This window comes from Ailuropoda melanoleuca, chromosome 2 (assembly GCF_002007445.2).
Source record: "Ailuropoda melanoleuca isolate Jingjing chromosome 2, ASM200744v2, whole genome shotgun sequence".
Taxonomy (NCBI): domain Eukaryota; kingdom Metazoa; phylum Chordata; class Mammalia; order Carnivora; family Ursidae; genus Ailuropoda; species Ailuropoda melanoleuca.
This window is the reverse complement of record NC_048219.1, coordinates 192,860,722-192,882,902: the sequence shown is the minus strand read 5'-3', so window position 1 is coordinate 192,882,902 and position 22,181 is coordinate 192,860,722. Positions and strand designations below refer to the sequence as shown.

The 22,181-nt window shown below is 51.5% G+C and overlaps 1 protein-coding gene across 4 annotated transcripts in view; it reads right to left on the bottom strand.

Annotated features, from left to right (window-relative positions):
* Positions 1-4,108: 4,108 nt before the first annotated feature.
* DGKD (diacylglycerol kinase delta) overlaps positions 4,109-22,181 on the bottom strand; it is an 88,494-nt gene continuing 70,421 nt past the window's right edge. For 3 of the 4 annotated variants that reach the window (XM_034655415.1, XM_002917963.4, XM_034655414.1), the window contains exons 20-30: positions 21,780-21,876; positions 21,431-21,538; positions 20,319-20,432; positions 19,114-19,248; positions 18,643-18,794; positions 17,594-17,705; positions 17,417-17,509; positions 16,315-16,434; positions 9,061-9,178; positions 7,561-7,691; positions 4,109-6,298 (exon numbers count right to left, since the gene is read on the bottom strand). In XM_034655415.1, the coding sequence (XP_034511306.1) occupies positions 6,209-6,298; positions 7,561-7,691; positions 9,061-9,178; positions 16,315-16,434; positions 17,417-17,509; positions 17,594-17,705; positions 18,643-18,794; positions 19,114-19,248; positions 20,319-20,432; positions 21,431-21,538; positions 21,780-21,876 (1,270 nt within the window). In that variant the 3' untranslated portion in view covers positions 4,109-6,208. The remainder of the gene's footprint in view (positions 6,299-7,560; positions 7,692-9,060; positions 9,179-16,314; positions 16,435-17,416; positions 17,510-17,593; positions 17,706-18,642; positions 18,795-19,113; positions 19,249-20,318; positions 20,433-21,430; positions 21,539-21,779; positions 21,877-22,181) is intronic. The other variant, XM_034655416.1, reaches the window with a different exon arrangement.

Sequence of the window (22,181 nt, the reverse complement as noted above, 5' to 3'; positions counted from 1 at the left end):
ATGACCCCGGGGGCCGAGTGACCACAGGCTTTCTCCGGCAACCGTGGGATTTGGCGATGATTTCTGGGAGCACTCAGGAAGCTTGTGGTTGATCTGCTTCCATCAACAGCATGAGCTACAAAGCCTTTAACTCCCAGCCAGCTGGCTTCTACCGTGTTTTACAAACCTGGTTTGCTTTTGTGATGAAAACTGTGAATGGGCTGTGCCCTACCTCCTGCTACATATAGACACACATTCTAAGGTCAGCACCTCGGGCTGAGCTGGCGGGCCAGAGCTGCCATGCCTGGTGTGAGCGGCTCCTCCATCCAGGCCCATGCTGGTGCTCTCAGACCACAGCTTCAGAGAGGCCTCCATGCACTGCAAACCCCTGCTCCACGTGTGCACCCATCTGCCCTGAAGTTTTCTTTATACCAGCTCACCCATCCTCTTGGGGTCCTGGACCCTTCTTTTGGCCTCACACCTGGTATAACTCGTGTCTCCATATGCTTTCACTCTTGCCTTCCCAAGTATAAAATCTTTATGGAAGGACTGCTACAGGAATTAGGTTCAACTCAGAGACAAAACAAGACACGTGTAGTTCTCATGCCTATAAAAAAAAAAAAGGGGGGAGTGGGAGCAGGGAGGGGGCCAGGAACTGCATGAGACCATGGAGATGCCCAGGATTGGGCTTCTGTCACTGCCACCCTCAACATGTTTTTCTGTGCTCACCACCATCCCATGGCCCAGGATGGCTGCTGGAGCACCACCCATCATGTCCACCCTCCAGGTTAGCAGAAGGAAAAAGAAAGGTATCTCCGTGTTTTAAAGGAAACTTTCTAGAAATCTCAATGAATACTTACATTTCTTTGGCCAAAACTTGGTCACATCACTAAGTGACCTCAGAGGAGGTTTGACTGCAGAGATGAGAATGTGGTCACATCCGTAGGGGGCATATTTGGGCACAGCCAGATGATGTGGGGATCTGTTAGTGGCGCAGGAGATAGAAAACTGATATTTATAGGCATCGAGCAGTGGCTTCCACAAATGCCAAAGAGTCTGAGCTCCTAACAAGCAAAACTAGATTAGGCAGCGGTGGGCCAGGCCTCAGGTTAAGTGGAGGCCTTGGAACAACACTTGAAGGTGCCCCAAAAACTCAGCAGTCAAGACAGATCAGTTGTGTTTTTTTTAATATTTTTATTTATTTGACAGAGAGAGAGACAGCCAGTGAGAGAGGGAACACAAGCAGGGGGAGTGGGAGAGGAAGAAGCAGGCTCATAGCGGAGGAGCCTGATGTGGGGCTCGATCCCATAACACCGGGATCACACCCTGAGCCGAAGGCAGATGCTTAACTGCTGTGCCACCCAGTCGCCCCAAGACAGATCAGTTTTAATAACAGAATTTTTAGAAATCAAAATTAATGCAGAAAAATCCATGATGAACAAAATATTTAAATGGATCAGTACAAGTTAAAAGTCCTGCAAGCCTAGGGGCGCCAGGACGGCTCAGCTGGTTAAGCGTCTGATTCTTGATTTCGGCTCAGGTCATGATGTCAGGGTCCTGAGATGGAGCCTGCGTCGGGCTCTGTGCCAGGCGTGGAGCCAGCTTCAAGGTTCTCTCTCTGACCCCACCCACCCCACTCACCCCACCCACCTCACAAGCTCTTTAAAAAAAAAAAAAAAGTCATGCGAGCCTAGATATTATCTTTAGGAAAAAATCTAGTCCTTGCATTCTGCAAGCATATCCACAATCAGCTGTGTCCCCAGGGCTCCCCCTCCGCAGGGGAAGAAAAACTGAGTTGGGGTCAGAAGAAGAAACACCAAAAATCAAAGTTCCACATTTCATAAAGGACTGTGGGATAAAGAGGGGGAAGGAGAAGGATGCAGCGTCCAGCTGGGTCTCTGTTTCCTCTCCAGCCCCCTTGCCCCCAAGCCACCCTCGGCCATCGTGCAGATGCCCAGCTGGGAGCCAGTAGAGCAGCCTCGGCACCGGTGGCAGAGGCCAGAGTTCAGGAGATGGAGGCCACCCACCCACACGAGCGCGCCACCAGGAACACTGTCTGGGGCCGAGGACGGTCCCCAGGTCCCAGACATCAGTCTCCAGGTGCAAGGTGAGCCTCCCAAGCAGCAGGTAAGGGCCACGTTGGCGGACGGAACACTGCTGACCAGATGGTACCGAGGGACAGCTTGAGGACACCCTTCCTGTCCCCTCAGGGATACATGCCTCCCTCCTTCAAAATACCTAGAAAGCCCCTAAAGGAGGAATGCAGGGCACGATGTGCCTTGACTGAGACCCTCCAAGGAGACCTGAAAGAAGAGGGGCCCCAGAGCAGAGACAGCCAGTGATGAGCACACTGGCACACAGCCGCTGGCGGGGGGGGGGGGGGCAGGGGGGGCAGGGGTTTGCATTTCCAACCACCTAAGTCCAGGTGGGCTCGGGAAGCCTCATGTGCACTCCCCCAACCCAGCAGGACGGTGACACCCAGAGCTACCTTGGCTATGGTGGCCCAATCCCCAAGTGACACGTGCAGAGGCTCCAGCCCGAGGAGCTGAAACACACCTGCCCTCGACTGTTCTGGGAACAAAAATTAACTTTGGTTTGAGCCATTACATGTCAAGCAGCTTTAGATGACTTCCACCGCTGGATCAGATCGAGGTAAAGTGCGGAGACCCCCCGGGTTTCTTTGGAGGATGACTTAACAGGAAGCAGCATCGGTTTAGAAAGACCGCTGCCCTTTCTGCACACACCGTCTCAGCAAGTCTGGCAATTCACATTACACATGCACCCTCCCCTCGTCCCCTCCGGGCTGGCGTTTGGCCTCCCCCTGCCCTACACGGTCTCCCGAAGTCACCTGCCTGCTTTGTGACGCAGCGGAGCCAAGCCCCGTGCAGTGCGCCTCGCCAGTCAGGGTGGAGCCCACAGCAGCCCTCCCCAGACCCACCATTCAGACACGGAGGTGTGCCCCTCCCCCACCCCCGGCAAGCCGTCCGGAGCCAGGTTTCTGAGCCAGGATGCCGTGCATGATCGTTCGGACCCGATTTTCTCACCTGTCACGTGGGCTGAGCTTGGTGTCAGGCCTGGGACACAGGACAGCACTCAAGGTATGATCTCGGGTACCCACCTGCCCCATGACTCCCACCATTGCCACATGCTAGCTGTGTGACGTGCAACAAGTTGGGAACCTCTCTGAGCCTGTTCCTCATCTGTAAGTGGTAGGATTGTTAGGAGAAATAAAGGAGTTAATGCATGCAAAGCACTTAGGCCAGCATCTGGCATAAAACATTGTAAAGATGTTAGCTATCAGTATCATGCATGATTAGTCATCAGCAACATGGCCCCATTCCTTCCACATGGGTTTGTGTGCAATTCTAGACAATGAGACGTGAGGGGAGGTCAGCAGAAGCCAGGGCTTCTGAAAAGGTTCCTTCTATCTTAAAAAGAGACACAGAAGAGACAACCACCTGCTCATATACACCTTACCCTGGACTTGGGTCACATTTGGGTGTGATGCTTGGAGTGGTGGCAGCCATCTTGTAACCATGAGGCTTGATCCTGGATAGCCACACAGGAGGAGGGAGTATACCACCATACAACTGGGGCTCCGATGAGCAAGGAGGGAGGGACAGAGAGCTGCTGGAGAGGCAACCAATGCATTCAAAGCCCATGCTGCCTTTTTTGTCTCATTTTCAATTCTGTGATCCCAGTCACCATTCCTCACCCCGGACAACTGGGAGATGACAGAGTGACCTTGAGCTTGGAAAGGCTACTCCCTTGGGATAAAGGTACGAGGAGTTAGAGAGGTTGGAGAGCTTCTGGTCTGCAGTTTTATAGGAAAGATTTAGGAGGATTAGAATATTTGCTTACCTCACACACCCTCGTATGTTGGTCCAGCCGCATGTTACAGAGTCTGAACCCTCAGCCCTACCCAGTGCCCTACCTCCTTGCTGAGTTTTTAACTCAACAGACCCAAGAACTCGCACCCTAAGAATCACAATGGCTTTCCATTTTGTTCTTTAGCCACACCAACTCACCTTATTTTTAGAGTAACTAAAAAACATAATCCTGAACCCAGTTTGGAAAGATTTAGGCAACTAATATTTTATGTCAAAGCACAAGGAATGACAACAAGAAATCTGACAATGGAAGATTTTATTTATACACAGAACAACCTATTTACAACCCCAGATTGGGTATGTACACAGCAATACAGGAGGCATTTGCTTCCACGGCGGGCACTGTATAAATTAAGATCATAAATATGAGGGGGAAGCCCCACCCGAGGGCACAAAACCTCTTCTCCAAGACTCCCCAGGACCCTTCCTTCCTCCCTCCACACTGACAGGACTGGGGTCCCGGCGGGACCTCACCCAGCCGCAGCAGGATGTCGGGGGTAGGCAGAGTGGCAGCCCTACAGTGGGGGACACGTCCCCCGCATGGACGCAGCGCCGGCCCACACCGATGCGCTTTCATGCGACACTCACACTCCATTCACCTCTAACTTACTAGAATCAGAAAAATGGTTTTTACGTAAACAGTGTTGTTTTCATCACTGACAACACATTAACTTTAAACACCATGCTTGACCCAACCCTCAGGCTTTCCCTAGAGAGGGCCGGGAGGGCCCGGGGTGGCACCACAGCTTCAGCACCAGCTGCCGCCGCCACTCCCCACCTTGCCACAGGCGTGCTTGTCCCCGGTCCCTGCCAGAGGGGACAGGGCAGACGCCGTGCCAGTACCGCGGGCCCAGGTCCCCACAGTCTCCTTCCTCAGCCTGTTCTCCCTGGAAAGCCAGTGACTTCTGGTGGCCAGATGTTCCCTCTCTGCCTTCCATGTCCCAAACGGCCGTCTGCTGGCACCAGAACTCAGGCTGGGGAAGGCCATGCACAGCTGCCCAGCCTACCTACAAGGGCATACCAGAGCGCCCTGCAGAGCACAGGCCCCTTCACCCCAAACCCAGTGCCTTCACTCCACCCTCGGGGACAGGAGCAGGCTGGGCGCCCAGAAGGCCACCAGCAGGAGCACCCCCAAACCGGAGGCGTGGGCCTGGCTGGGCTCACGAAGGGCCCACCGCGCACACCAGTAAGGAGGGAGGCACAGGGGCCTGCAAAGCGAGTGGCAAGTAGAGGCTGTTCAGTGGTGCGCTTCCCAGGGCCCCCCAGGGGTGAGCAGACAGCACCCACAGCCCTGTTCCCTCCCATGGACAAGGGGTGAAGCGAACTCCAGGGGTGGGGGGTGGCGTGGCCTGTGGATGCTGATGCTCAGTCCCCCCCTTTGGGGCATGGGGCCCTGGCTGGCAACCGGACACCCCGTTCCCTGGCCCAGGAGAGCTGGAGACATGGGCCAGAACGGCCCGAGACAGCCACCCACCCACATGGTCAGAGACTGTCGGGACACTGGCCCGGGACCAAGCCTGGTCTCCCCCAGAATGGGGAGAGGTGTCTCCCCAGCGCCCAGGAAGCTCTCTCTCTCCCCAACACCGAGCTCATGCAAACACGTCCTCTGTGTGTGGAGAGACAGAAGAGGTTATGGTGTCTCGGGGACACAACGTCCCATGTCAGCAGCTCAAGAGAGGGTACAAACCAGGACGAGGGGCCAAAGGCAAATGGAGAGGGGATTTGTCAGCCCAAGATCACAGCCACCCATTTACTTGGCTTAAGGAGAAGCGAGTTTGCCTCCTCTCCAGGTCAAGCGAGAACGGACAGGACTGACAAGGCATCCCTGCCACTCTCAAGCCAGGAGAGGCAGGATCTTTGTGAAAGATGAAAGACCTCGTCAATAAACGGGACGCCAGCCGTGGGCAGCCTCGCAGGGCTGCTGCCAAGAACCAGGGTGGCTGGCGGGCCCAGAACTTCCCAGGGCAGGAGGCTGCCGGCTGGGCCAGTGTCTGCACGCCCGGGAGATGCCACACGGTGAGCGATGATGGGGCTCACGGCAAGGAACCCGCAGGACAAATGCGGGCTGCCCGGGGCCCAGGAGGTCAGGCCCGGCCCGGGTCGCAGGTCAGCAAGAGCGGAGAGGTGGTGGCAGTCCGCCCCACACGATGCCGGGCGGGACAAGGTGCTGTTTCAAAGGTAGCTATGTTGGTGTGTTCGAGACCCCGGAGCAGTCACAGAACAGGCGTCTGCGAGGCTTCCTGTCTGGAGCAAAGGGAGTAGCACCATGAGAAGGGTCAGGCGCTGCGCCTGGCCTCAGTCGCGGGGGGTGCGGGGGACGCAGGCCGACAGGGCCAGAGCTAGGCCTCGGTGGCAGGAGTGCTCCGGCTCAGCTCCTTGATGCCACACAGGATCCTCTTCATGTGGCCCACCTTGGTCACGCCGAGGTCCTGCAACGAGAGGACAGCGTCCTGACGCCAGGAAGGGGGCTGGGCCCCCACGGGCCTTCCTACCCGTCTTTCCGAACACAAATGAGGGGAAAAGATGAAGACAGTGACACCAGATGGAGATGGCACACACGTGAACAGTCGTGCAAACGCCTGCCACACCTCTCCCGTGAGCCACAGAGGCCCCGCCATCGTGCAGGACAAACAAGGGACGCTGGCCCGGCAGCGGGTAGATGCAGTGACTCAAGAAAGCTGCTGTCCAGGACATCCCCGGGGGGCCCCTCACCCTCTCAGGACGCGACTCCGGGAGCCCCGGGCTCAGGCTGGCCCCAGCGAGCTCTAGCTGTGGGCAGCCCACCTGGTGGGCCCAGCTCCAGCCTGCCTGCCTCACACATGCGCTGCACACACAGACCCCCACACGCTCAGGGCCCCGGGCAGCCTTCATCAAGCAAATCAATGCCAGTTTTCCAACAGCATTTGTTCAAGCCTCTGTCACGTATTGGGAATTCTCGCAATATTTCAGACATTTTTGCTATTAAATTTGTTACCGTCATCTGTGACCAGTGATTAGGACTGAAAGGTCAGATGACAGCAGTTTCTAGCAATTAAGTATTTTTTCATTAAGGTAGGCACATTTCTGGGACGTAACGCTGTTGCACAGTTAACAGACTGCAGTACGTTATAAACGTGGCTTTCGTGTGCCCTGGGAAACCAAACAGCTCAGACTCGCTTCCTCGCAGGGGTCTGGGACAGAGCCTGCAGCATCCCCGCGGGGTGCCTCCATGTCAGCTCCAAAGGGAGAGGGACCCGCGTGTCCTGGGGGCCGTCGTCACACAGAGCTCTGAGGCTGACTCAGCACAGAGCTGTGTCCCCCAACAGAGTTTTTTTATTTTTAAGTGGGCTTCACCCCCAATGTGGGGCTCGAACCCACAACCCCGAGACCAAGAGTCACACGCTCTACCCACTGAGCCAGCCAAGCGCCTCCCCTCAACAGGATTTTTAAGGTTAAAACAGTTCATTTGTCCAATTAGGTTAAAAAAGGCAAAGTTCGCCCCATTACGTCCACTTTGGCTTTGGCGAGCGGCGACATCTCTGCCGGAGGCAGAGGTGGTCTCTCGGCCACCGCCATGCATCACCCTGAGCCGTGCACAAGAGAACCATGAGGAGAGCCCTGATGCTGGGATGTGGCCAGGTCAGAGGGAGGGGACAAAGAAGGGAGCACAGGGAAGCCCAGGGCGGGTTCCCAGGAGACGCTATGGAAGTACCTTGAGGTCCCTCCGCTCCAGGTGCAGGAGCTCGGAGCCCCGGATGTCGTGTCGCGTGAAGATGTCCTTATACTCACAGAGACTGAGGTGCTCCAGCCAGGCAGCAACCTCCTCTGTCCCCCAGAGATGAACTGTCAGAGACGGAAAAGCACGAATGCAATGAGTGCCCAGAGCCCAGCGCGAGGCAGGTGGCAGCCAGCACCTGAGACACCCAGCAGCAGACATCCCAAGACGCCCCAAAAGTCAGCACCCAGATGCCCCAGCAGCCGATACCTCAGACATCCCAGTGGCCAGCACCCACACGCCCCCAACAGCCAGCACCCCAGACGCCCAGCAGCCAGCACTCTAGATGCCCCAGCAGCCAGCTCCCGAGACAGCCCAGGAGCCAGCACCTGAGACACCCCCACAGCCAGCACTCTAGATGCCCCGGCAGCCAGCTCCCCAGACGCCCCGGCAGCCAGCACCCGAGACGCCCCAGCAGCCAACTCCCCAGACACCCCGGCAGCCAGCACCTGAGACACCCCAGCAGTCGACTCCCCAGATACCCCGGCAGCAAGCACCTGAGACGCCCCAGCAGTGGGGACCCCACACACGCCCCCAGCAGCCAGCACCCGCCATGCAGCCACAGGCACCGCCCAGAGCCATGCAGAAGGCAGCAGGGAGCCACCGACTCTCAAGGGGAAGGAGCTGTGGTCTGTTCCTGCCAGGTGGGCCATCAGCCTAGACGTTTCCCGTGTCCCAGGAGGAGTGGACACCCCCAAGCAAGAGAGAAACACCAATGTGACTGTGCTGCTGAACCCAGCCCGCCCTCCTCTCTAGAGGGTTCACGTCACTTCTGGTCCACAGCAGGAAGGGAAACAGGCAGAGATCTCATGTAGTCAGAGCCACCATCATTAAAAGAAACCCAACCGCTGGACAAACATGTGAAGAAGAGAAATCAAAGGGAGTGACCACTACCCATAAATCCAAACCAAGGGCTGCCCAGCACCTGAGAGTACCAGAAACAGCCATGCTCAGAGCCCCAGTTTACGGACTCCCCCAAAAATGTCCTCGAGTGCCATTATCTACTGACATCCCCGGCCGCAAGCTCTGGTGGCTTGGGCTCCAGCTCGGGGCCTGGACCCATGAGTCATCAGCCGGGGACCGGGAGCCCCTCACAAGAGACAGGTCCAGTGGGCCCCGCACAAGACCTGAGTGTGAGCTCTGTGTCTCTGAGTGTCCTGTCACCTCTGCTGTCCCCCTCCGCCCTTGCACCCGCAATCCAGGGCAGGTGGGCAGCGTGGTGTCAGTCAGGGAGTGACTCCGGGCAGGAGCGACAACACAGGGCCGGAAGCACAGGGGCAGCTCCCTAGCCACAGACGGACAGCGCGGCGCAGACCGAGACAGGGGTCGTGGTCGGGGACCACGGGGAAGAGCCACGAGGCCACGGGAGAAAGCAGAGACCACAAGGGCCCCCACAGCCAGCGCGGACAGCCAGAAGGACAGCAGGAGGGCAGGTACCCGGGGCTCCCAGGCTACTGCGAGCTTCTCTGTTCTTGCTGTTTTTCTCCTTCTTAAACTTCGTCACCAGGCGGAATTTGCCACTGCGGCTGCGTTTGGAAAGCTCCAGCATCACATTCTGTGGGGGAAATGAGAGAAGGGAGTCAGGCCCTGATGCAGCCAGGCCTGAGTCACACATCGGTCCGAGAGGCGGGGCAGCAGGCGGGGAGGGGGCTCGGTCCCTGCTTTACACTGGTGGCCCCCTTGGTTTCTAGGCTTGCAGTGACTCATCTGTAACATCTTTTAAAGGTGGTTTCACAGTCATCACACAGTGTCTAATCTCACATTCGATTTCCTTCACTTCATAACGTGTGTTTCTCATGTGATTAAAAAGCTTCGTGAACATTACCTAAATACCAGCACATTCTACAAAGATTACCCAGTAGGTCACAGCCGATCTTCCAGAGGTGCACGGCAGACTGGGACTAGCAGGATTTGAGTCTTTCTAAACAAAGCTTTTCCAGCACTTCGTGCTCTTTCCTTGGGACCTACTTCCCGAAGCAGCATCGTGGAGGGATGGGGCACTGGGTCCCTGCCACCACCACCCCCACAGGGATGCCCACGAAGCGGGCAGAGCTGACACTGCCCCTTCCCAGCTGGTCCGAGTGTGCTCGCACAGACGCTGCGGCAGGGGTCTCTGCGGTCAGAATGCTCTTGCACACATGATACACGTGCTGGATTTCCGTGTGCACACATACTACCCCTGTATTCATAAATAAAGCAGAATTTCCTGTGTCCCAGGTGCCCCTGTCTCTTCCTGCCCCCGAGGGCCTGGACTCCGCCCCAGGGCCCTGTCTACTGACATCCCCACACTGACTCACATGGTCAGACCTGGCAGCTTTATGACACTTTCAGATCTGAAAGGGACATGTGGTCCCGCTGAAAAAAACGCCACAGGGATTTTCACTAGAATCGCACCAAATCTAGAGTGGGGGAAGAGTACGTGTCCTCACGTCCGGGAACGTGCTCTGTCGTGCCTCCAACCCTCCTGGTGCCCAAGAGTCCCCCTCGTGCATTTCTGATCAGAGGCGTTTCAGGCTTCAGGTTTTCTAATAGAACAGAGACCTCTCACAGTGGTATTCCTAACCGATGACAGCAGTGCTCAAGGAACTTGTTTTTACAATTTCTTAAGTTGGCAAAATTATCAACCATCGATTCTAACAGATGCTCCATTAAAGACTGTTAGCACCCAGGCGACCAGGCTCTTCTGTGCTGAGACTGGTGGGCGCCTGCCTCCGTCCCTCAGTGCACCCACAGTGACCCGCAGCTGCTCTCCCAAAGGGCCCAAAGAGAATCCTATGCCTGACTTCACAGTTTCTTTTTTTTTATTTTTCAAGATTTATTTATTTGACAGAGAGAAAGGCAGCAAGAGAGGGAACACAAGAAGGGGGAGTGGGAGAGGGAGAAGCAGGCTTCCTGCTGAGCAGGGAGCCCAATGCAGGGCTCAATCCCAGAACGCTGGGACCATGACCCGAGCTGAAGGCAGACGCTTAACTGATTGAGCCACGCAGGCGCCCTACTTCTAACTTTTAAAACACGGGTATTTTCATCCGTTCATAAAATGGGGAAACCAGCAGAATGAGGCTGATTATCAACATGTGATCTTACTTTGTCTCCCCACCTTTTAAGTTAAGCAAATTTCAGACATCAATCTACTCCGTCCCCCCACAAAGACTTCAGTATGCAACCCTACAAGACAGGAATACTCTCTTCTTAAAGCATCTAGCCGCAGCACCATCACCACACTGGCACTAGCAAGAATTCGTATGTATCTAATAAATATCACATCGCCCCACCCATTCCAAAGGTTTATCCTCATAGTTGGTGTGTTTGAATCAGGACCTTCATGAGGGCCACAAGTGACACTCAGCTGCTGTGGCTCTCGGGCTCACCAGCTTCGTCCTTCACCAGCAGAGAAACCAGCTGTCTGTCCTGTAAGCCACTCATCTTCTGACTCTGACGGACTGACAGCTCCCTGGGAGCCAAAGGGCCCCCCACACCCACCCTCGGGAAGCCACTAATTGGATCCAGATTCCAGCCTTCAGATAGGACAGTGTCACCAGAAGTGCCACAGGCTTGCGACCACCTCCCAACAGGTGAGCCTGCTGTCCTCTTCCCGAGGTAGCGGCTTCTACTGCCACAGGTGCCACCACCCATGGATGACCCGCCGGAAATCGAGCACTTCCTCAAGGGGCGCAAATGGTCTTTCAATCCCTCTGCACTTTGCAGCCAGAATTCTTTTATAAAAAATTGCTTTCAATTATTTGACTTAAAGAAACTTTTGGGCCGCCTGGGTGGCTCAGATGGTTAAGCATCTGCCTTCTTGTCTCAGTTCTCATACAGTAAACAAGCATCTTTTTCAGTCTCTGTAGTGTCCTAATGTTCACATTTTATGCTTGTTGGTGCTGTCACCAACAAGAGGGGCGCCTGGGTGGCTCAGATGTTAAGCGTCTGCCTTCGGCCCAGGTCATGATCTCCAGGTCCTGGGATCGAGCCCCGTGTCCAGATCCCTGCTCAGCGGGGAGTCTGTTTCTTCCTCTCCGTCTGCCCCTCCCACTGCTTGTGCACGCTCTCTCTCAAATGAATAAAGAAAATCTTTAAAAAAAAAAAAAAGATTAAATAAAATAAAATAAACTGTTTTTATGGAGCTACTGATAATATGGAATTTTGAAACCAGACGTGATCGTTTCTAAAAAAAATAACTGTCTGAAAGTTCCAAAGATTTGCTTCGCAATATGTGAATACACTTAACACTACTTGAACTGTACACTTAAAAACAACAGATATGGTAAATTTTGTGTGTTTCTTATCACAATTTAAACACAAACTGGGCCAATGTCCATCTTTTCCTAGCTTTGATGCTGTTTCTTATATATGGAAATTACATATTCCTTAACATATTTCTTTCAGAGATGATTATTTTTTCAAGTTGTTCTGTGGCTATTCTTTTTAAAATGTCTTTAAATTTCAATCTGTATAGTTTAAATTTTTCCTGAAGTCTCAACCGTTTCAGCGAGATTTTAAAATTAGCATTTCTTTGAAAATAGTATAACTTGATTTATTCTCTTATCTATTGTTACATGACCTTTATCACGTCATACTGTCCAAACTTTCCTTGATTATATTTGCCACAAAAGTGATATAATTTCTTGTACTTTACGGTTAAACTCCGAACAATGTAGAATCAGGGGTGCCAACGCCCACCCATGAAGTTGAAAATCCATGTATAACTTCTGACTCCCCAAAGAGCCTTACTAATAACACAAAGAGTAAATTAACACATATTTTGTATTTATATCATATACTGTATTCTTACAAAAAAGTAATCTACAGAAAAGAAAACGTTAAGAAAATCCTAAGAGAAAATGCATTTACAGTACTGCACTTTATTTATCAGAACAAACCTGTATGTAAGTGGACCCACGCAGTCAAAACTGTATTGTTCAGGAGTCAATTGTACTTTCAGAGAACTAGCTCACAGATTTGTCAACTTTTTTTTTTGCTTTCAAAGAAATAACTGTCCTATTTTTATGCTAGTAGAAATGTGGCGCCATGCCCTCCAAGCTTCCCTCTGCCCACTGTACTTCACCCCCATCTCTCCCCTTGCGTGGGTGAAACTGAGCCCGAGTCCCAGAGGCTGGGAACGCTGAGCTGTGAGGCAGCCAGCAGAGAAGGGGGAGAAGTCAGGAGCCCTGGGAAGCCCAGAAGGCCCCAAGAGCAAGTGTGGTCTTCCTATCACTCCCAGGACAGCTGGCAGCAGTTTCTAGCCTTAGGTTCCATGGGATGAATGCCGGCACTAACACTACCCCAGCCCTTCTCCGCTCTGCCCTAGCTCCAGAGGGTTTCTGGTTTTGCAACTAACCTGCCCCTGGCACCATCTGCACAACTTCGCACCTGTCACCCTGCACCGTCTCACCAGCCCACAACTAGGAACCCTAGAAAACAGGGCCACTATCGACATGGATTAAAGGATTCATGAGGTCAGACATCATGCTGGTTTGTTTCTGCAGTGGCTCTACATTTAGTGATAATTTGTTTTGAAAATATTTTTAGGCTTAAAGCTTTGGAACCACAATCCCTGAAACAGAGGCTTTTAGTACTAAGACCTGAAAGTCCCAAACAAACCAAGTTGACTGCGGTCACCCCGCAACCAGGCACCAGGCTGTAAGCCTCCACTGCAGCAGCTGCTACACTGCCCATGAACTGAGCAAAATCCCAGCCCTGCTCATCTTTACAGGGAATGTGCGTGCAGGAGGAAGCTACCCACCACGGAGGGCATGGGAGCACAGGGCCCGCAGCTGACAGCTGGTACCACTTCTACTTTGAGTTGGTATCTGAGGTTTCCTGTGGCCCAGCATTGTGCTGCTCAAACCACTCCCGAAAAGGTACCAACTTAAATAATGTCCAATCCATAGTGGACTCATACTGTAATGAAATACAGTAAAATAAATTACTAAAGCAATGAAACCAAAAAAGGATAAAGTATATGCCTCAATTTTTTATTATTTTCAACAGTTGAGAAATAGTTTTCCTGTTAATTGCTTAGAAGTTTCTAAACTCTTCCTCTCAATTTCTATACTAACAAAGAGTTTTCCACTGTCACTACTGCTTATCGAGAATATATCCAATTTTGAAAGTGTTCCTATGCGCAAGAGGAAAAAAACATATTCCCTCTTTACAGAGTATAAAATTCTCTCTGTGGAGCAACATGATACACACACACACACATTTTTTCAATTTTCTTTTGTTCATTTGCTGTGATACAGTTTATCTCATTATTCATGGACTGAGAGGGATGGTTCACACTACAATTTGGTTTCTGTCACTTTCTCTCATTTCAAGAACTTTTTGCTTTACAGATTTTATGTAAATTAAAATTAAAATTCGGGGGGTAGTCACTAAAAGATAGCTTGTATTTCCAAACTACTAGAGGGGACAAAGAGAGTTGTGTGACAGACTTACCAATCAAAAAGGAGAAATTAAAAGAAACAAGAAAAGTGGAATACAAAGCACAAAATATGGCAAAATATACAGATAAATATATCAGTAATCACAATGAATATAAATAGACTGAACTCTTCAGTTAAAATGAAGAGTACCCGACTGAATAAAACCTTTATTTGACAATATGCTATTTATAACCAAATAAAGCTTTAAAGTATGAAAATGAAAATACCAAACAAGTAAACCTAAAAAAAATTACTAAAGAATTATTGTCTTTACATAACAATAAAACCTATATGCACCCAATAACATATCCTCAAAACACAGAAAGCAAAAAACCACAACCGTAAATTGAAATATCTAAATTCATGATCAGAGAATTCAATGGTAATTGATAGATCAGAGACAAAAATAAATTTTATGATTATAAAATTACACTTTACTAATGTAAAATGATCTTTTTATCATTTATTACAATTCTATTTTTACATTAAAATTTACTTCAGTTTTTGTATGTTTTCTTAAAATTGTTTTAATCTTTGTGTTGCAAGTTTTTACTGGGGATAGGGAGAGAAAACTGGACTCTTGTGATTGGCACATGGTCAGATTTCCTTTTTAACACAATCTTATAATAATTTGCTTTTGAGAGGGGAAGCTACCTCATTTTCTGTTATATGACTTGTATGCTGTTAGCTACATCTTTACTAGTCCCCCCTTTTTTTTTTAGGTTTTTATTTAAATTCCAGTTAGTTAACATATCACGCAATATTGGTTTCAGGAGAATTTAGTGATTCATAACTTATTACATATAACACCCAGTGCTCACCACAACTAGTGCCCTCCTTAATACCTATCACCCATCTAGCTCATCCCCTGCCCACCTCCCTCCATCAACCTTCGGTTTGTTCTCTGTAGTTAAGAGTCTGTTACGGTTTGCCTACCTCTGTTTTTTTTTAAATCCCTTATTTTCTTTTATCGTGTAGATTATATTTTATTTTTGTTTTTGGAAAACTGATTTGGAAAAACATAAATCTTTCCAATTCTACTAGAAACTACCTTTAAGTTTTTAAGGATAATACTAACTCAGCATTTCCCTAATTACCAAAGTCAAGAAACTTTTTTTTTTTAACCTTCCATCTTAATGTGCTTTCATTCCTCTGTCCATGTCTTCTTCCCAGCCTCCCTCCACTTCACAAGCTTTGGTAACTTAATCTGGAAATCCTGAGCTATGTTATTGTTCCATCTATTAAATATTCTCTATATTATCATTTTAGTAATTTTCTTTTAAATGAAAATTTTATATTTATAGTTACCAATTTAACTAATTTTGATGAGTTTGGCCAGTCCTTTTAAACCAAAATGTCCTCATATTTTAAGTTCCTGAGTTTTGCTATTTCACTGGAAAGCCTCAGAGTCAGTTTTCCACACAGGGTTTGCACTTGTCAACAAATGCCTGCATTTTCAGAGAATAGGAAAGCCTGCTGTAGCCTTCCTCTGTACTCTCACCTTACTGCTACCAACAGGTTCTAACAAACAACACTGGTGGTAGGGGTACCAGATGTGTGATGTCTAACAGTTCTTTCTCTTGCAAGACTGTAGTACCCTACCCTAGGATGAACTTTTCTCCTGGCCCACTTCTATTCTATCCCTGATAGAAAAGACAATCTACCGTTCGCCTTTATCAAGATGCTGCCCACAAAACTGACCACCCAACAAGTACCTCTCCTGGGCTCTTCCTGTCTGTTGACCTGCTGCAGGAGGCAACAACATCCCAGGGTGCAATATGCCCAGGCTATAGGGAGTATGGCAAGCTGGAGTCTCTGGCTGTAGGGAGTATGGAAAGCTGGAGTCTCTAAATACATGCAAAAGAGAAGTGTGACTGAGTGGAACACACCAACTCTGTCCCTGTCAACAACAAACTCAAGAAGCTGCCATTTATCCAACCAATGTGTCTTCACACCTGGGACAACCAGTGAGGCTAGGTTCAGCTTTTTATCGACATCCTGGCCAGCCCTGCCATTCTGTTTCTGAAGGCTAGAAGTACCCAGTCTTCAATATGCTCAATACTAACTCCCAACTCCTTCCTACCTGCCAGTCTTTTTCCATACCTCCAAGACATTTTAATACAGAAGTCTTGAGAAGTCCTATCAGGGGCTGCAAAATGGACACCATCTTAACCTCAAAGCTACACAGATCACAGTGATTACAGGTACTGAAGGGAAAGCCACTGCATCCAGGGGTGCCCAAGCTGAAGCCCTGTGACCCACATACCTCTTCATCACCAGGCTCCATGGGCTGGCACAACCAGGGGGTGTCCGCCAGCTTCCTGAGCTGCTGGTCCATCTCTGTGAGAGCAGCCCCAAGCCGCTCTTTCTGAGGGGGATCCAACTGCTGCTCCAGACAGGAAGGAAAGAGAGACACAGCTGGTTATTAGCACTGAGGAGCTGGGGCCACAGCAAAGCCCCCACGTAGGCATGCACTCTGTTCCAGGGAAAGTGATCTGTTTCTCAGACAGTTCTTATAAAAATTTCTAAGGAAACTAAGTCATAGAGCACTGGCTAAAGGGGCCAAATTCAGATCCTCCCCTACTACGTAGGATCGGATGAGGGAATCAAAACTCTCCTTTCATAAATAATGGAAAAAACCAAGCTTGTCTGAAAACTGAATTAGCAGCGCTGACACTTCACCTACTTTGGTTTACCTTGGAACTCCTATGTCAGAAAGAGGACAGGACCAGACCACTGCAGCAGAGTGCAGGAAATGCTATGAGGCAGCAAAGCAGCTGCCATCACATTCAGAAAAGCACCCTATTTTGAAATGAAGACTAGAGGACATGGAAACTAGCCCTTTGGGGTGGTTCTCTAGATGTGTGATCTTCAGCAAGTCACTCTACCTCCTTGACCTCCACGTCCTCATTTTTTAAAACAAGAAGGTTGGCCAGGCCATCCCTCGGGTCTCCCTATTTTAGCTTCTGCAATTCAATGAAACCCAACCTGCGTGCTTGCCCGGGGCTGACTCCTCAGCCAGGTTGGAAGGGCTGAGTGAGGAAGGGTGCCAGCACAGTGTGTCTGAAAACAGGGCCCGCCTGCCTGGTCACGGCAGATAGCTCCACGCCTGTGGATTTCTAAGGCAGAATTCTGTGGGCAGTGACAAAGGTGGTTCTGTCCACAGGAGTCTAACACGCTAGCGATGATGTGGTCGAGATGTGGTCAGAGGACTGGAGAACCAACCGTGTTACCAGATCAGATGACCTCCAAGGCCCCTTCCAACACCGAGTCTAGAATTCTTAAAGCCAGGCACTTCAGGTTAAAATCCGCTGCCCTCTGCACCACAGTCACTGCAGGCACAGTGAGAGGCTGGCCCCTCGGCTTACCAGAGCCATCTTCCCAGCCAGCAGCAGTTCTGTCTCACTGCGCAGAGCTTTGATGTTATTCACCATTTCCAGGACAAAGCTGCAGTTCAGCCCCTGAGAGGAACCAGAATGAAACCCATGTAGAAGGCCCAAGGGCTACAGGACTCCAGAGGAGCAAAACCTGAAAAGCACAGGCACCTCTGTGGTTCTGGGCTTGCCGTACACTCGGTCCATGGACTTGGAGCTGGCATTGACGGCGTGGGCAAGCTCCTGCTCCATGTCTTGATGGGACTGCGCTATCTCCCGGATACTAGGGAGAAAGAAACATGGCACTCATCAGACCAGATGAATGGGCAACCTATAACGTCACCTCACTCGAACACAGGTCCAGGTTCAACCCAGAGGGCCAACGCAGACACAGCTCAGCCAATGGCAAACAGAGCAGGTCTTAAATGGGAAATGTGACAACAAAATCCAAGTTTTTCCAGAAACTCGACCAGGGAGGAAAATATCCAAAATGAGACTCACACCCTGTAAAACGGCAAGCTGACCAGTAGCATGGTTTGCAGCCCTGCTGTGTGGAGACAGCTGATCGTTCCTGAGAGGGGACTTTGCCTTCCTTACTCTATAAATGAGGATGACAGGACCCTTCTCGATGGGGATGATCCCAGCGTTACGGGATCGAGCCCCACATCGGGCTCCTCTGCTGGGAGCCTGTTTCTTCCTCTCCCGCTCCCCCTGCTTGTGTTCCCTCTCTCACTGGCTGTCTCTGTCTGTCAAATAAATAAATAAAATCTTTAAACAAAAAAAAAAAAAAGAAAGAAGGAAATGCTTTTGGGTACTGGTGGGTTTGGCCTTTTTTTTTTTTTTTTCTAGTAACTACAAGTTTGTTTTTAATAACAAACCTGCTCTCTGGGATAAAGCAGAAGAGGCAGTAAGTGGACTATTCTGAAGAATCCAGATAGGTTTTTACATCTGTGAGCTGGCTCTGAAACACCTGTGGATTTTAAGCTTCCATCTACATGAACTCCGAGCAATCTCTGAAAGTCAGTTAGTGGAAATAAACCAAAGCCAAGGGCCCGCAGAAACCTCAGCTGGGCCCTGAGGAAGGAGGCCGAGTGACACATAAGCCCCGGGAGGAGGAATGCCATGCCTGCACCCCAGCGATGAACGTGGAGCCCCGAGGCCATCAGGGGCCCATGGGCTCCAGCAGGGAGGCTAACCACACAGGGAAGGCCAGGGCCCACCTGTGAATGAGGGCTCCCGCCGCCTGCCCGAATTGGTCCATCTGGTTGGCCTCTTCCTCAGACAGGATCTCCGGGTGCAGAGAGAAAGATGGAGGGCGAGGCAGTTCACACTTCTGCTTGTCTTCCCAGGACTTGAGGGTGTTCTCAAATGCCTAGGGCACAGGGCGGCAGTATCACCCTGTGCACCGCTCTCTCGAGAGGCAAGCACGCGTCCAACAGCAAACACTGCTGGGATACTCTCTGGACAACAACCAGAAAGGGAGAGACAGAATTCTGTTTCACACTGGGAGGGGGAATGGTCCTGGAAATTACACCCCTGGTTCACTTAAATTCTGAGTCTAACAAAAGTAAATTCCTAGAACAAAACACTAGAAACTCCGGGCCTTCTTCAAGAAGGCGCACAGGTGTGCCTACAGGTGAGCGCTGGGAGTGGTGTGTTCTCTCCGGGTCCCCGCAGGCAGCCTTTCTTACCCTATCTCTGGTGAGCGTCTGTGCCCGGTTCTTGTGGATAATCCGAATGTATCCTGGAGGCTGGATCCAGGCCTCTCCGTCCACCTGCACAGGTACGCCCTCATCCCCCAGGATGGAAATCTTCACCGTGCGACACTGAGCAAACATCACAGCCGTTATTTGCGCACTGCGTGGAACCAAGGAGCCAAGGGGCTGTATCTCAGCACCGCAGGAGCCTTCCTGTCCTATGTGCCCTTGCACACGGCAGCTGATGTCTGGGGGGACACCAAGCCCGCTGCTGACTACCACTGCGGTCAGAGCATCCTCACCTGGGGCACAGCTCATGAAGCCCAAGGGTCTGTCCTGAGCCCGCCGTCGCCTTACCCAGCACTGCATCTGAGACCACAGCAAGGAGCCTTCAGTGGTCAGACACAAGCACCAGACCCGGGGTGGGGACTCATGAGCATCAAGAGCCACAGGGCCCTGCGCACATGCGAACGCTCCCAGAACAGGGGAAACCCTCCCAACAAGTGGTTAACGATGCACTGCTTCTCTTTTCAACAAAAATACTGCCCAAGAGTTAAAATCATAAAATTTAAACACCCTACCCTAAGTGGGGGCAGACAGAGGCCGGAAGGACTAGAAAGTCACTGCATGGGGCTCAGGTGGGCTAGGTTATCAGCCTCCTCACTAACTTATGCCTAAGAACACCTCCCTCACCAACCAATCACCAGAAATAAGTACTGGGGAGCCCCCCCCCACCGGGTCTCCCCTCTCCAGCTGGAGCTTAGAGCAGCAGGTGAGACCATGCTTTCTCCACTGCTCACTGCTCAGCCTCCGTTCCCGAACTCAGGATGCTGCTGCTGAAAGCCGCAGGCACAGGCCGAGTTCGGTCAGGCCTGTCTCATCTCATCCCGCCTCAACAGAAGGGGGCAGGGACAGTGGGCACCCACAGAGAAAGCCTGAGCAGGGAGCTCAGGCAGGATTCAAGTGGGCCCCAATGCTGAAAGAGTGTCGTTTAACTGTCAAAAAGAGCAGGTGAGGAAGGGCTCTGGGCCAGAAGGCAGGGCCATAGGTGGTCCTGGAAAAGCGCCCGTTCTCCTGGGCTCTGTGCAAGGACTACACTGATGCAGGAGACTGGCTCTGCGCCAGACCCTGCCTCTCCAAATGTGTGCGGGCCAGACTGCCTCCCAGGTCCCTCCCACCTGCAGGACCACGGCTGGTACCTGGGCGATTCGGTGATGCTGCAGCTTAATGACACGAGAGACGGCCATCTGCATACTGCCAAACACGGCGACCACCTCCAGGATCTTATCATCAAATGACGGAGCTGCAAAAGTCTGCAAGGACCAGTGTCAAGAGCTGACCTCTGCTCCGAACTTCCCCGCACACCCCTCGGTGCTCCCTCTCCCGGCCACCGCTCTGGTTAGAGACAGACAGGGGCACTATCAGGGAGTGGTGTGTCCTAAATGAGAGGCAGCTGTGGGGTGAATGCACTACTGAGGGGGTTTCTAGGACAGACCCTGAAACCAGCTGCCGGGAATCAAATCTCTGGCCACTACCTGCAATGTGACCTCGAGCAAGTCACTTAACTTCTCTTGTCCTCAGCCCCGTCATCTGTGAACCAGGGCTAACGCTGGTGTGCTCTTATGAGGACCGGGTAGCACATGCCCAGTGCTTACAACAGCTACCAGAGCATCGTAAGTGTGCAGTGAACGTTCACTATTTCTGTTAGCTATTATGTATGAAGAAAGTCACGCCCCTGGTTAAAGGCCATCAACGCCTTCCACAATTCTTAGGAGAAATTCCAACCTTCTTCCCTGGATGACACAACCCTACATGGGGCTCGAACTTGTCTGCCTTCCACCCACTGGGCACTGTCAGAGAACTTTCTCCGTGCCACATCCTGTGTCACCACTAAGCCTTCACGTATGCTGCTCCAGCAACTCCCTGAACAGCCTCCCCACCCCGCACCCTCCTCCCACCTGACCTGGCCAACCCCAAGTCTTCCTTCAGGTCTCAGTGTAGATGTCCTCTCCTCTGAGAAGCCTTCCCAGACTGCCCCAAATTGGAGTCGGGCCTGGCTTCCACATCGCACCTATACCCCTGACCACATCTGTCCTGCTCGGCTTCTCTACTCATGGGCAGGAGGACCCTATCTGTCTTGTTCTCCAGTGTACCCTGACGACCAGCAAAAAGGAGGAGTCCTGTCCATACCTCTGCACCACTAACAGAGCCCTAAGAGGCAGAATGCTCCATCAGGGCCTGAAGTGGTGGATACTTGAGGGATTACCCACACCCACCTTGGGTCCATGCCGCCCAGGACCCCAGTACGTACATCATCTTCCTTGGTGCCTCCCCAGAAGTTGGTCCCTCCAGCATAGCTGGGAATGTTAAGGACAGCAATCCCCTGGAGGCTGGGAAGTGGGATGGGTCGCCCATCACACTGCATAGTAGAAATGCCGGAAAAAGGAAAAAAAGAAAGATGCACAGCATCGACCTGGTCCTTCTTCGCCAGCAATCCAACCTCACCCCCACCCTGGGCTGCAGAGGCCACGGCCAGAGCTGAACTCTCACTGAGGGACCAAAAGGGCAGAGGGAGTCCCCACCCAGCTGGGAGAAGGGCTAACAGGAGACCAGAGGGGCCCCTGACTGCCTGCAATTGCAGGAGAGCCCTCCCCGCTCACCTCCAACAGGACCTTCTGCTCCAGGTTCTTGTAGGTTCTGTGCAGCAACTCTTTGGTTCCAAGAACTCCGTACCACATCATGTTCTTGGTCCGACTCCTGCAGGTGGAAAGCAAAGAACTGACAGGATCTCAGCTCTCTTCATACAGTGAACCACAGACACTGCCACAAGCTGTAGGAACGCATCTGACCACACACCGGTCAGACGCAGCATCCACGCACAGCACAGACAGCTTGAGGTAAGGACGGACATCTCCTCGTCCTGTGTCTGTGTAAGACACGCACAGAGAAATACATCTGTTGATGGAAAATGCTGCTGAAAAATAACACTCCCCAGAAAGCAATTTATAGACATTACAGAACCTCACAAAAAACTTGATAACGATTTTTTCTAGCTATAAAAC